The sequence below is a fragment of the Callorhinchus milii genome, unplaced genomic scaffold, assembly GCF_018977255.1.
Source record: "Callorhinchus milii isolate IMCB2004 unplaced genomic scaffold, IMCB_Cmil_1.0 Scaffold7, whole genome shotgun sequence".
In the NCBI taxonomy this organism is placed as follows: Eukaryota; Metazoa; Chordata; class Chondrichthyes; order Chimaeriformes; family Callorhinchidae; genus Callorhinchus; species Callorhinchus milii.
The window spans coordinates 11511295-11526873 of NW_024704748.1; the positions used below are offsets into that span (position 1 = coordinate 11511295).

The window sequence follows — 15579 nt, forward strand, 5'->3', positions numbered from 1 at the left end:
GTCCCTGCAAGGGCCGGTCCCTGCAAGGGCCGGTCCCTGCAAGGGCCGGTCCCTGCAAGGGCCGGTCCCTGCAAGGGCCGGTCCCTGCAAGGGCCGGTCCCTGCAAGGGCCGGTCCCTGCAAGGGCCGGTCCCTGCAAGGGCCGGTCCCTGCAAGGGCCGGTCCCTGCAAGGGCCGGTCCCTGCAAGGGCCGGTCCCTGCAAGGGCCGGTCCCTGCAAGGGCCGGTCCCTGCAAGGGCCGGTCCCTGCAAGGGCCGGTCCCTGCAAGGGCCGGTCCCTGCAAGGGCCGGTCCCTGCAAGGGCCGGTCCCTGCAAGGGCCGGTCCCTGCAAGGGCCGGTCCCTGCAAGGGCCGGTCCCTGCAAGGGCCGGTCCCTGCAAGGGCCGGTCCCTGCAAGGGCCGGTCCCTGCAAGGGCCGGTCCCTGCAAGGGCCGGTCCCTGCAAGGGCCGGTCCCTGCAAGGGCCGGTCCCTGCAAGGGCCGGTCCCTGCAAGGGCCGGTCCCTGCAAGGGCCGGTCCCTGCAAGGGCCGGTCCCTGCAAGGGCCGGTCCCTGCAAGGGCCGGTCCCTGCAAGGGCCGGTCCCTGCAAGGGCCGGTCCCTGCAAGGGCCGGTCCCTGCAAGGGCCGGTCCCTGCAAGGGCCGGTCCCTGCAAGGGCCGGTCCCTGCAAGGGCCGGTCCCTGCAAGGGCCGGTCCCTGCAAGGGCCGGTCCCTGCAAGGGCCGGTCCCTGCAAGGGCCGGTCCCTGCAAGGGCCGGTCCCTGCAAGGGCCGGTCCCTGCAAGGGCCGGTCCCTGCAAGGGCCGGTCCCTGCAAGGGCCGGTCCCTGCAAGGGCCGGTCCCTGCAAGGGCCGGTCCCTGCAAGGGCCGGTCCCTGCAAGGGCCGGTCCCTGCAAGGGCCGGTCCCTGCAAGGGCCGGTCCCTGCAAGGGCCGGTCCCTGCAAGGGCCGGTCCCTGCAAGGGCCGGTCCCTGCAAGGGCCGGTCCCTGCAAGGGCCGGTCCCTGCAAGGGCCGGTCCCTGCAAGGGCCGGTCCCTGCAAGGGCCGGTCCCTGCAAGGGCCGGTCCCTGCAAGGGCCGGTCCCTGCAAGGGCCGGTCCCTGCAAGGGCCGGTCCCTGCAAGGGCCGGTCCCTGCAAGGGCCGGTCCCTGCAAGGGCCGGTCCCTGCAAGGGCCGGTCCCTGCAAGGGCCGGTCCCTGCAAGGGCCGGTCCCTGCAAGGGCCGGTCCCTGCAAGGGCCGGTCCCTGCAAGGGCCGGTCCCTGCAAGGGCCGGTCCCTGCAAGGGCCGGTCCCTGCAAGGGCCGGTCCCTGCAAGGGCCGGTCCCTGCAAGGGCCGGTCCCTGCAAGGGCCGGTCCCTGCAAGGGCCGGTCCCTGCAAGGGCCGGTCCCTGCAAGGGCCGGTCCCTGCAAGGGCCGGTCCCTGCAAGGGCCGGTCCCTGCAAGGGCCGGTCCCTGCAAGGGCCGGTCCCTGCAAGGGCCGGTCCCTGCAAGGGCCGGTCCCTGCAAGGGCCGGTCCCTGCAAGGGCCGGTCCCTGCAAGGGCCGGTCCCTGCAAGGGCCGGTCCCTGCAAGGGCCGGTCCCTGCAAGGGCCGGTCCCTGCAAGGGCCGGTCCCTGCAAGGGCCGGTCCCTGCAAGGGCCGGTCCCTGCAAGGGCCGGTCCCTGCAAGGGCCGGTCCCTGCAAGGGCCGGTCCCTGCAAGGGCCGGTCCCTGCAAGGGCCGGTCCCTGCAAGGGCCGGTCCCTGCAAGGGCCGGTCCCTGCAAGGGCCGGTCCCTGCAAGGGCCGGTCCCTGCAAGGGCCGGTCCCTGCAAGGGCCGGTCCCTGCAAGGGCCGGTCCCTGCAAGGGCCGGTCCCTGCAAGGGCCGGTCCCTGCAAGGGCCGGTCCCTGCAAGGGCCGGTCCCTGCAAGGGCCGGTCCCTGCAAGGGCCGGTCCCTGCAAGGGCCGGTCCCTGCAAGGGCCACACACAGAGCCCCCAGAGTGGAGAAGGCAAATCAGTACAGGCCCAGCAGGGAATCTCGGGTCTGAATCTCTGGACCGTCCAGCGCTTTGGGACATGATCCCGGACGTGAAAGTCGCTTTACAAATGTAATTTTGTTGTTGTTTTTATTGTTGTTTGTTTGTCAGCCTCCCCTCCACCCCCCCCCCATCGCAGGCTGCACCTTGGCTTCGGCCGGAGCTGAGCAGGGAGGGAGGGAGGCACGGCGGTGGGTCACCGTCAATTACTTCAGCCACACTGAGTGACAGCTGCTGTATGCACTTCAGCTCCATTGCAGTGAGGAATGCAGCAGCAACAGCCCTGCAATCTGACTATCTTATCTGAAATTGGGGACCTCCAACAAATAAGTTGAATATGTCTTGAATCAATTGATAAATGCTAATCGTAGCCTCTAATCGATGATTTGAGAAGCACTTAATATGTTGAATTTCTTCTTCAAGCGATAAGGAAAAGAACAAACATGGGAACATAAAATAGACGTGCATTACCACAGGAGAATGAAATGTTTGACAGACACACATTTGTAAATAACCTTTCATTACAAAGTCCTACTTCACTAAGTGAATCATTAAAAGTAATGCTTTCCACCGCAGTAAAATAAGATTCCACCTCAATCTGGGAATTACGTCCTCCTTTACGGTGGGGATTGCGCTTTTACGTTTGCTAATTGCACAAAGGAATGTTGGATATTGTGGAGGGACAGATACACCGATTTATATAAAATATTTTATGAATTTCGAGCAGAACGCCATTCACCAACTTGCTGCAACTTGTTCCAAGTTGCTTTTCAGACAGAAGGTACAGTTGTGCCCAATCTGCACGGGTCTGAGCTGATGTATTCGTTTTGTCATTGCATTTACGCCATCACTTGGAAAAAAATAACTGAGGCAATCAAAAACCTGCAGGCAAAACATCTGATTCAAAGCACTGTGTGTGTGTGTGTGTGAAGGAGGTTGTTGATGAAGTAAGTTAGGAATGTGAAAGCAGGTCTCGAAAGCAGACCTGCTCGATCTGCTCTAATTTTGCTTTAACGTTTACTCCGTTTTGCAAAGAATCGCATTGCAATATTCCACGAAGATGTCCAAACAACATCCAAATAGAAAATTCTTATTTGACAGCATTGCCCCGTGGCGCATTTTCCACATCCAGGAATACGTGGAGTCCTGTAGCTCAGTGGTTAGAGCACTCGCTTTGCAAGTGAGAGATCCGAGTTCAATTCCAGGCAGGTCAGGGCGAAACCTTGGGCAAGTTTCCTTACTCCACACAGAGCCTAATAATAATCCCTCCCAAACCAAAAACAATAATAAATTGGTCATTTTCAATCTACAACTGTTTGTGGGATATTGCTGTGTGCAGATGCTGTGCATTCGCCCACAAATATACAGTCAATTCACTTTACAGTGTGTTCTGTGAAGCGCTTTGGGATGTCCTACTGACATGAAAAGCGCTATATCAAATGCAAGGATTATTATTATTATTATTAATACAGGTGGCCGACATTACATTTATGCAGATCGGAAGTGACCCAGTAAAACCAAAGGAAGTGAGCAAGAAAGTGAAATCTCCCCGACTCTATTAATAATTACTGGCCTTTGTGAAAAGGTTTTCACCTGGTGGGTGAAACGAGTATTGCCCAGGAGATTGCAATAAGTGCTGTACCTGCATTCACATAACCGCATGCTGGACACTGACACCAAATGTTGTTTCACGGCAATCGAACTAAATTGTTACATATATTCCAACCTTGATTTAATAATCTTGTTCCCTCAATGATCGCTGAAGTGCAAAGTTTATTAAGTTATCTTGTCCAGAAATTCACAGGTTCTGTTCACGTTTCCGTGGTGAGCAAGCTCATCTCAGACAAAGCATCAGCTGTGGCTTTACGAATTAGTCTGAACGCTTCTCAAAATGACCATGATGCTTCTCAAAATGACTTTGCCGGTCCCTGCAAGGGCCGGTCCCTGCAAGGGCCACACACAGAGGGCCACACACAGAGGGTCACACACAGAGCCCCCAGAGTGGAGAAGGCAAATCAGTACAGGCCCAGCAGGGAATCTCGGGTCTGAATCTCTGGACCGTCCAGCCCTTTGGGACATGATCCCGGACGTGAAAGTCGCTTTACAAATGTAATTTTGTTGTTGTTTTTATTGTTGTTTGTTTGTCAGCCTCCCCTCCACCTCCCCATCGCAGGCTGCACCTTGGCTTCGGCCGGAGCTGAGCAGGGAGGGAGGGAGGCACGGCGGTGGGTCACCGTCAATTACTTTAGCCACACTGAGTGACAGCTGCTGTATGCACTTCAGCTCCATTGCAGTGAGGAATGCAGCAGCAACAGCCCTGCAATCTGACTATCTCCTCCTGAACCTCCTGCCTTCGCAGCGCCTTAATGTTCACCCAATTAATTTAATCAATTAATTCAAGGTAATTGGCAAAAGAAGGAGATGAGGGAGGAGACATTTTTTTTTACCCAGAGAGTTGTTAGGGTCTGGAATCTACTGCCTGAAAGGACGGTGCGACCAGATTCAGTCGCAACTTTCAAAAGGGAATTGGAGAGGTACTTGAAGAGGAAAAACTTGCAAGCGTATGGGGATAGAGCGGGGGAGTGGGACTGATTGGGTAGCTCTTCCAAAGAGCTGGCACAGGCATGATGGGCTGAATGGCCTCCTTCTGTGCTGTAATATTGATTCTATGATTCATCTGCAGGGACCTCACCTACACAACAACAGCTTGCATTTATAGGTCCAGCACATCTTCTGACGTGAAAGGCGCTATATTAAATGCAAGGAGTATTATTCACTGTAAGCGTAGTGACTGTGGAAATGAGTGATCACGTTTATGTGGGGGAAATGGGCCAGGAGCTCAGTGTCTCTCCTCTGAGAGAGAGGAAGCACCCATACCACAAGAGAAGGAAACAGCAATGATCAGTTTTATTGACCAACATTGGATTTCTGCCAGTTACATTCAGGCAATTGCTGTCCCCACAATTATGAATCTGTTACTCAGCAAGCCTCTGTTAATTGCCTATAGTTCTCTTCCTCTATTTACCTTGGACTATTGACACTCCACATGACACTACGCAGCTTAATAATAATAATAATAATAATCCTTGCATTTGATATAGCGCTTTTCACGTCGGGAGGATGTCCCAAAGCGCTTCACAGAACACACTGTAAAGTGAATTGACTGTATATTTGTGGGCGAACGCGGCAGCCAATTGCGCACAGCAATGTCCCACAATCAGTCGTAGATTGAAAATGACCAATTTATTATTGTTCTTGTTTTTTTGGAGGGATTATTATTAGGCTCTGTTTGGAGTAAGGAAACTTGCCCAAGGTTTCGCCCTGTGCCTGGAATTGAACTCAGGTCTCTCGCTTGCAAAACGAGTGCTCTAACCACTGAGCTACAGGACTCCAGCTTGCTGAATGTTTACAGTCTGAACACTTTCCAGTCTGTCCTTTCACACCTCCAATCATCAGTAATAAATAAAATAATAAATAAAGTAATAAATATAACAATAACCATATCCTTATACATCAGGAGCACATCTAACAGGATGTCTAACAGGAGAACTTTTGAAGTGTAGTGACTGTTTAATCTCTTAAACTCTCTGCCTCAATCCCTCCGTCTTGTCTCCTCTTTGCCCATCTTTCATTCACACCTGACGACTTTTCTCTTCGATGTGCCTTCGGTTACCTCCCCTCTCTTTCCAGCTCGGCTTCACACCACATCGCTGTTAAGCACTCCAAGACGCTACAGGGTACTGAAGGGTACTATGTAAATATAAGTTGTTGCTGCTGTTGTTGTTGTTATCGGCCCTGTTGGCTCCAGGGATCTGGTTCATCGGCAGGCTCTGAAAGGGCAGACCAGTCACTGGGTGCAGGGAATTGTCCCATTCAGCTCCCGTTAATCCTGCAAGCCAAAGCCCTAACGGGGTAGGGTGGTCCAAAGCGAGGAAATTGTGTAACAACTCAGAACAGTGAAACACCGTTCCCCACCTTTCCTGAAGGCAACGATGTGTATACTTCCAGATATAAACAGCCCTCCACTGACGCACCGAGAGATCATTCTCTTTGTCTATGCCAAGGTATCATACACTTTCCTGCACGAGTTACTGGGTAGGAATAAGGCAGCGACTGTAACCAATGTATCCTCTTCCCAGCCCAAAGGCAATAGGCTAATTGTCCCACCCAATATCAATCACATAACTCAGTGCACATCAAAGAATAAACCTTGAACTTTGCTCGTCTGTATGATTCAATACCACATCACACTTGAGTGATGCTTGCATTCACAGGCCAGTACGGTATATATAAAGGCACAGTAAGTACATGAACTGTGCTAATATACTTGAATCTGGTATGAACTAGTTAATCCAAGTTATAAGAAACAAGAATTTTGCCAGTCTACTTAATCCTTATCAAGGATTACCAAGGTTATTCATGACGCTTTGTTAATAACCGCTCAAACTATTAGTATGCTTTGCATGTGTGATTAATTCTAGTGAAGTAATAGCTTTGTTCAAACCTTAGTCTTTGGTACCTTGTTCTCTGAGAGACTTTATCGTTATGCACACAATATTTCACACTAATCAAACTCTGTCACCCAGTGTTATTTATAGAGTAAGATTTTAAATGTTTTCCCGGTTCATTTGAAAAATTATAATGGATGGAATGACATTTGTAACTCAGAATGCAAATTCTGAGCATAAAACCATGGGATAGGAAAACCTTTTGCCTGATACTGACCTTCTTATAGAAGGCTTTATCTGGGGTGCACCACAGGAGCTGAAAGATCAACTACATCAGAACAGATGAGGCAAATGCTATCCCTTTCCATATGCCAAAATCCCAAATAAAATTTGTCATTCACTTCATTGCTGGGACATTGCTGTGTGCAAATTGGCTGCTACATTTGCCCACAAAACATACATGCACTTAACAGTATATCTTGTGAAAGACGCTAAACGAAATGTAAGAATTATTATGCCAATGTCTGTGCTTCAATTTCACCACGTCTTTGGAAATGCCCAAAGCTGGAACCTTAAAAGAAACCTAACATTGCATTTGTTGTTATGCAGCTGGCCTGAGCATAGTTGGTCGGAACACACCAGCACCTCAGTTAATATACTCACTGATTGGCGTGAAAACATGCGGCTCTTGAATGTTGCCGGTTGTGCTATAGATCACAATCAAGTTCCAATTATTGAAGGCTCTGTTCGGTGTAAGTGTTTTCCCAAACTTTAAGGATAGGACTTTTTCTGACAGTATTTTCAATAAATTTACAGTAGTGAAAATAACTGCATCATATTGGTCTTACAGTATAACTAATAATTATTTACCTTTCTGAGTCTTGAAGAAATATATTTATCTTTCTCATTTTTGGCTCTAGTTTTATGTCCTTAATGTCTCTTCTTATTGTCATCTTTTGATTCCATTTCATATGTACAGCAAAGCCATTATAATGGAAGTCTTCAGCACAATATCTTTTCCTGGATGAAAAAATAACTGTATCGATAAAGTTCAGTTCATCATGGCATTTTTTTTCCTCTGGTCCCTCTGGTGCATGAAACAGTCATGTTAAAGCCATCTGAAAATGCACTGTATGCAATAGAGAATGGTTTTCAACAACATCTTGCATTTATGTGGTGCCCTTCATGTGGGGTTGCGTCCCAGAGCGCTTGACAATAGCGGAACCTGACACCGAGCGAGGGGGAGAGGGAGGGAAGAGGTGACCATAAAGGCATTTATATAAGACACTAAATAAATGCAATTTGTTGTTAAAAATATTAATAACCCTTGAATTTGATACAGCGCTCTATCACGTCGTCAAGAAGTCTCAAAGTGCTTCACAGAAGACACTGTAAAGTGTAGTGACTGTATATTTTGTGTAGTGATGGGAGTAAGCGGCAAGAGTATGAACTCTTTCTGCAATGGCAAACAAACTGTGTTTCTCCCACAAAATACACAGTGAATGCACTTTACAATATATTCAGTGAAGCGCCTCTTTGAGGTGACTCTATGGCATGACATGAAATGCAAGAATTATTATGATTATTAATCATGTCCCAGTTACTTTCTCCTAAATGGCAGTAACATTTTATATCGACATAAAAAGAAAACAATGACTGTTGTAGAAAAAAATCCAAATACATCAATAATCCACATATATAATTGCAGTACTTTCACAGAGGTACACGGCGTGGATAAAATACACGAGCATCAACCGACAAAAGAGTGGAGAAAGTATATACAGTAATCAACAGTGAACATTTTATTACATAAAGCACCTGTCACCCTTCAGACACATTGCACATGGGGAGGGCTGCAAACAGAATGATATGCAGGTAGATGAAGCACATGACCAAATGGGCTAGTGTTCATTGTATGAAAAATATATTGCAAGGGAACAGTTCCATTTTAATATGCATATAAAGGCATACAAATCTAGTAGATACAAATGGAGGGTTACAATTGGACTGATGGATGATTTACAACTTGCAGCTTCTATGCTTGTGTATGTGCAACAAATTATAATACTTGTGTGTGAGCACTTAACATTTTGTTAGAAAAAATATACAAATATTTTTTGTTTGTTTGATTACTGAGTTTTGCATTAAACTCCAAAGAAGCTGGTCCTGTGCTGCCTGAAACAGTTTCCAAACAAGTTTGTGGCAATGATACTGTGTGATGCACCAGTCAGATTTTACCGACCTGAATGTCAGTCTCATAGAAGAAACACTGCATTCTCTTCATGCATATTTTTTGAACATTTGAGAACAGGTTTGATTGATTTGAAAAGGTGTTCAGCAGACAATCAGCAGAAATATTCATTTTGCTGTGGTTCGCTTTTGGTTGTTTCTTCAGAATCTGAACTGGATCGTGGTGAGAGAAGCCTATTGGACTCGTTGTGCCTGGCAAGGTACTCTTCTACCTCTGTGCCATTGGGCTTTGGCCCCGATGCTAGGCTTTCAAAAGTAACATATGAATCATTTTGGTACTCCTCTTTCTGGGCTTTCATCAGAAACTTCCTGAAACGCCTCTTCAGAGCCCCACAGCAGACGATGAGGGTGAGAGGCACTGCAATCACACATGCTACTGTGATAACCACCACATTAATCAGCTTCTGAGTCCCACTGGCATTAGCTGCTTCATCTGTAGAAAAGATCACACACTGCTTTTTCTTGGGGATTAATCCTTTGACGCAAACACAGGCGATGTATTTGGTCTGTGGCATTAAGCCATCAATGGTTATTTTGGTCTTTCCAGGGCCAACATTGATTCTTCGCATGTCTTTTTCCCCAAATATAGCATAAAGGATGCTAAAAGTTGTGATGTTTGTAGCCTTTGGTGATCTCCAAGCCAAAGTAACAGTATGATAAGTGTCTCCTATCACCCTAACAGATCTGACTATGCGTTCTGGCTCCTGTTGCGTGGAAATTGGGTTGGATGTCATATTATTGGGGTCATCAATACTTCTTCGATCTTCCATTAATTCATTAGGCAGCGAATTCACCTTCGGGGCAATAATCCCAGATGAATCCTCATTTCGAGTGATTTTATAACTCTGTACATCAATGTAAGCAGAAGGGTTGTGCCCAGTTGGGGTCATGGTGGATGTCCCTGTGTCTATATATCTGACCATAAGCTTTCGATTTCGCACTGCTGCCCTTTGAATTTTCATTTTTCTGGCCTTGATTTGTTTGGGTACGCTACTAGTCATCGGTACCGATGTACTGACAGAATCTATTACGAGAAGGGAAACAGAAGCATTTGAACTCCCTACCAAATTCCTGGCACTACATACATATTTTCCAGAGTCTTCATAAGATGATGAGGCTAGACTGAGTGTAGACCACCTTAGTTCCTGGTCAGAATCGTCCTGGATCACTGTAAAACACACAATAAACACAAAACCCGTTAAACTGCACATGAGCAAGGCATTCCCAGCACACAGCTTCAATAAAAACAAAATCATTCGGACATCCTGCCTTACAATTCTACCTGTGTTAATAAAGACATCTCTTTGCAGAGCATGTAATTCTTCCTGCTGGGCTCCTGTTTTGTCTGCAAACCAAAGCCCTAGCTGGTAGAGTGGTCCTAGCTGGGCAAGCAATGGAAACTTAACAGTATTCTCAATGACAAGCTACATAATTGTATCTGGTTAACAACAACAACAACCTGCATTTATATGCACTCTTCATGCAGGGTAGCACCCTGGAGAGCTTGACAGTGGCGGAGCCAGTGGGAGAGGGAGGGAAGAGGTCACCTTAAGCATGATTAAAAAGGATGGTCTTAGGCAGGATTTGAATGTTGGGGAGGGTGGGAGCAAGGTGGAGGGATTGAGAGAGAAAATTCCAGAGAAAGTTTTTGGGGCATATTGGCTGAAGGGATGGCCACCGATGGTAGAGGGGATGGGACGAGGGACAAACAGGAGACTGGAGCGAGCCGAGCGGAGGCAGCGGGTGGTGCAGTGGGGGGCAAGCACATCAGATAGATAGGGATGTGCGAGGGCCTGAAGGGATTTGAAACCGGGTGAGAGGATCTTGAAATAGATCTGTTCGGTGATTGGGAGCCAGTTGAGCCTGGTAAGAACTGGTATGATGGGGGTATGAAGTTTTGTGCGGGTGAGTATCTGGCAAGAGAGTGAATGCACATTTTAGCAAAAAGTGGCCGAAGGCAAGATGCACATTCACAAGATCTAAAGATGAGTCTGGATGAAGAAGGTTCTTCAGCCCATCCAATCTCATCCCACCTATCACCCCACCATCACTGTATTAAGTTGTTGTTTAAAATGAGTCTAGAGTCCTGGCCTTTACCAACTTTCCTTGAGATCTGGTTCAGTCATTCGTTACCCTCTGCGTGAGGACAGATTACTGGCATCTATCTTGAAATTCCCCTTCCAACTCAAAACCTATCTCCTCTTGTTCCACTGTCTTGATACATCCTGAAGCATTGATATGTGTTTAATTTTTTCAATGCTATTTAAAATGTTATACACCTATACAAGGGTCTCTTGCACCTCTGGAGCACCCAACACCTGAACAGCCACTGCTCCTAGATGAAGCACCATCTCTATTGTGCAGACATGGATATTGTTGTGAAGTTACAGGGCAGGCTACTTGTGAAGAAAGTAGGTGCAGTATGTGAAGGGGGTTGCTGCATTTGTGAGATTCAGAAATGTGGGGTAATCATTATAAAGAGAATTATACACTGGTACACTGACAGCCTTTAAATCACCCAGCTTTCAACTGCACTGTTTGTGCTGGGTGGTGAAGGGAGAAAGGCAGACATAGCGGGGACAGATTCCCTTTGCCTTCTTTGTTGCAGACTTTCTGTCTCTGGCAGATTTGAATGCTTATTTTTGTGTACCTCAGCAACTTTTGTTCAGCTGGTTGTTTGCTAAGCCAAAGCATGCCTGGGCTCTTCAGCACAAACTTTAAATACGTTTTAGTTTCATACCTTAGTCAAGAAGGAAAAGAATCCAAGAAAACATGATAACTGAATACTTATTTATGCTCTGACTAAAATCACTAACATCAGGTCAGACCTGACTTTTTAACACCTCTGTCACTCTACCCTATATAAATTTGGGTTAAGTGTCACTTTAGAGGAGTTTAACAAGGGTTAGTAAATTTCACTGATTGACTTCAATGTTTCAGATCTCAATGACTTGTAATTCTGCCTTTTTACGCTCCTTAACGTGGCTGCTGACAGTCATGGATTCTAGAATATTTTGCATGTGATGTTTAAACCCATTTTATTTGTGCTTTGGTCCTACAATATTTTCGGAAGGCCTTATTTAGAATTGTATTCTTACCAACGTATGATCCTTTACCATGTTATTTGGGTTAATACTAAAATATATTGAAATATATAAACATAGATTAAATATTCTATTTAGAAATAGTACAAATTAACATTAGTTCACTCAGCAACAGATAGCAGTGCAACTTTAAAATGCACAGCTGGAACTAGCTGGAATTTATAAACCTGATGTGTGTATCTATGGATACCGGGAATTACTGCAAGGTGTTCATCTCAAGGGTTCCAAAGATGTGAAAGCAAACCTTTAGTGGTTTAAAATCAACACTTGAACCCTAAATTAGAAAATTGCTTTTTCAATCACGCTGATGTGTCCTTTTTTTAAAAAAAAATGACATTTACTGTGAAATTGGTGGGCAGTTTCATTTTTGTTGTAGATGAAATCAATGGCCAAGATACTCCATTGCAGAATGCAATAATTCACTGAGATTCATGTCCGTCAATACAAATTTGTTGAGTGACAATTCACCAGATTGATTTTCAGACACAAGCTAACATTTTGGTTCAACTATTTTAATAATCTCTTTTGACCATTATTTATTTTATGACCATTCATTGAATCTGCAATCTTCCTGGTTTGTACAGCTCAGTTTCTCACTGAATATACGTTTTGAGCCATCAGGGAGTTCTTTCAGCTGAATTTCAAAACAAAATCTTTCCATCAGATACCCACCTGTTCCATTCAGCTGGCCCCCATTTTGTCTGCTCCAGCTGAGTTCAGGAATGGGGTTACCCTTTGTTTCACACCGAAGTGACACGGTGCTCCCCACAGTTGTGATCATCTTAGCTTTGAAGGTGTGAACAACTGGACTCTGGCACTTTCTCAGCTTCGTATCACTAAAGAGAGATCCCGAGAGGTTTTCTGGCCCTGAACATACCAATCGAGAATCGATGAATGCTACAGATGGGTTGTAGATTTTAGAAAAATGCACCAGCTCTGAGAGTCTGCAGTCACATTGCCAAGGATTGTCTTGTAGGCCTGTAGGCGAAAGAGCATTTGAAAATACTGGATTGCCGACAATTCTTGAATATAAACAATTATATTTTAGCTGAATTTTGAATACATACAGCAGAGATTTTTTCCCACACTAAGGGGGAGGTAATTGAGATCTCCATTGGATTATCTCCGAGGTCAGATACCTGGGAATCAGATTGAGACAATTTTTTCCCTTCAGTTTATGTTAACTCTGTAAACCAAAGCTTCAATGGATAGGGAGGTCCTCTCTGGACAAGAAGCAGGAAGCTTGTCAATGTTAAAAAAAACAATGTGGTTTTAGGTAGTTAAATTCTAGCAGTACCACCATTGTACAAACTCGAGTCCCCAACCCTAGGCTCTTGACAACCTGAATGCGTAAACTGTTAGGGATTCAGGGCTGCATCCTTCTGGGGAGAGAGTGCTCATATATATGGGGATCTCGCAGCAACATGGTTAGGAGACTCTTAAACATGGAGGGGGTTACACCATTATAACACCAATAAAGCACAGACAAGATAGATTCAGCATGCTCCATAGTCCATAGCACTGAAACAGGTTATTTGACTCAGCAAGTCTGCACTGGCGATACTTACCAATGATAAGTTTGGAATTGTCAGTTGGTGAATTTGGATTGGCTAGTAACGGAGGACTCAGCCATGTTAAAATCGTCTCTGATGAGATTGTGGTCAGCCTGTTACTTGATAAATCCAGGTAGGTGATGTTTCTGATGTGAGCAATTGCCTGGATGGGGAATGAACGGAGTCTGTTACCATGCAAATCAAGCAGCCGAAGTTGTGGAATGTAGGAGAGTGCTTCCCACGGGAAGGATGAGAGGGCATTGCCATCCAGCCGGAGCTCTCGTAAAGTCACCATATCCTGCAAACTCTGCCCATTGAAATTGCTGATGGAGTTACAAGACAACCAAAGATACTCCAAACTGGAGAGCGAGGAAAACGCTTGGGTTGAAACTCGCCTGATGGGTGTCTTTTCAATCACCAGCTTTAATGTTTCAGTCGGGATGTTGTTCGGTATCGATGTCATTTCTGGGTTGTTACACAGAACAGTTCTGGAATCAAACAGAATACAACTTTGTTCAGTTATTCACATCAAGCTACAGAATAAACAATGTTCTACATTGGAGATAACAAAATAGTAATTTGTCTAATGATTATTGTTTCTCTTCTAATTTGCTCCCACTTTTTCACCTGAGTTGGGGAATGATGGTTTTCTGTGGCTTTTCTTTACATGTGAGCCTACACTGAGAATATCAGCAAGCTATTGAACTGTGGAAGCACCATAGCTGAGCCTGATCTTGTGTTTTGATGTTAATACACACACTTTCCAGCATGGCACACTGGATAGCAATCGCCTCTCGTCTTTGGACCCTAAGGCCAATTGAAGTCCTGCTCCAGTTGGGCTAAGCTAACTCAGCACCAAAGAAAGACTAAAGTTGAGACCTTTCTAGTTTGTATAATTCATTATTATGGCACTCTATGCTTTCATCAATGAGCCATGATGAGGGAAAAAAACACTTATCTACTTTTAACTTAATTTATAGAAGAAAAATGTTGTTATTGAATTTGGATGTACCACTGGCTGGAGTGCTATAACAAAAAGTTGCAGATGGAAAATTGATATTAATACTTATCTTATTCAAGGAGGGGAGGGTAATGAGCAGTAGGCAATTTAAACTTACAAAAAAAAATGTGTAAAACAGTATGGTACAATTTGTCACCATTCAATCCAGAAAACACTATGTAAATCTTCTCACGTAAGTGAGATACTTTTACTAATTTCCTTTAAGTATAGTACGGCATAGAGATTAGACACAACACTTCAACATAGATTTCATGCTTAAAACATTATTATCGAGTACACTGTCCATACTCATCAGTAATACACAAAGACATTGGCATCTAAATGCAAGTGTCTTAAAAAAGAATAAAGGGAATCTGCAGAAAAGGATGGAAAAAACCTTTACTCATCATTAAGTAGATACTAAAGGATAATGGCATCAAGGGAACAAATGCTCTTTTATTGTATGCGCTTTAATATAACCTAGCATTATATTTAAAATTTAGACAGTTACTTGCAGTATTTCAATATTTACTATTATTTTAGTAGAAATCCACCTTCAAACAAAAAAAGTAATATAGTTGTTGTAAGTCAAAATATTGCTCTATCTAAGAATCATATCTGCAGTGAAAATGTATGAGAATTGTATCATAATCTCCATTACAACACAAAATAAACATATGATCGACATCAAATAGTCAAATTGTGTCCTTAGAGTGGAATAAAATGACAAATCTCTTTGCAATTAAACTTATGTAATCACAAATAGGAATTCCTATCTTATCACAATTAAAATTTTCAAGGGAGATAAGAAGAGAAAGTGTTTTCTCCTTGTTCATCTCAAATAAAATAGACATTGTCATGGTACCTTGTCTTGAGGCCATCACTACGATTGCGAAAGGTACAGCTGCACTGTGAAGGACATTGGCAGAATGCTACAATCAAATATCCAAAGAACAAGAAGCAAAATAAATAAATATTGAGCAACATTTTCTTTGCTGACTATTGTACTGGAGATCTGAAGGTCTGTTCTATTCAGTACTGCATCAGCAGCATCTCTCTCTTCATAGCTGAAAATCCCACAGAGATCAGCTGCTACAGAATGAATCCCAAGATAAAAAGGATAGAAAAGGATTAATGATGGGGACTTTAGTTATTTTCACTTAGGTGCTTATTGCTTCCTGGAATCATGAGGAATGAATGGCACTTACCCTATATACAG

General features: G+C 45.2%; 1 protein-coding gene across 1 annotated transcript; it reads right to left on the reverse strand.

The window, feature by feature from the left end:
* Positions 1–8798: 8798 nt before the first annotated feature.
* On the reverse strand, positions 8799–15347 carry LOC121849476 (leucine-rich repeat, immunoglobulin-like domain and transmembrane domain-containing protein 1). The gene is made up of 4 exons (XM_042336894.1): positions 15226–15347; positions 13376–13848; positions 12480–12785; positions 8799–9871 (listed from the first exon to the last, which is right to left on the reverse strand). Exons 1-4 carry the CDS (start codon positions 15345–15347, stop codon positions 8799–8801), a joined length of 1974 nt encoding a protein of 657 aa, XP_042192828.1.
* Between the last annotated feature and the right edge of the window lie 232 nt (positions 15348–15579).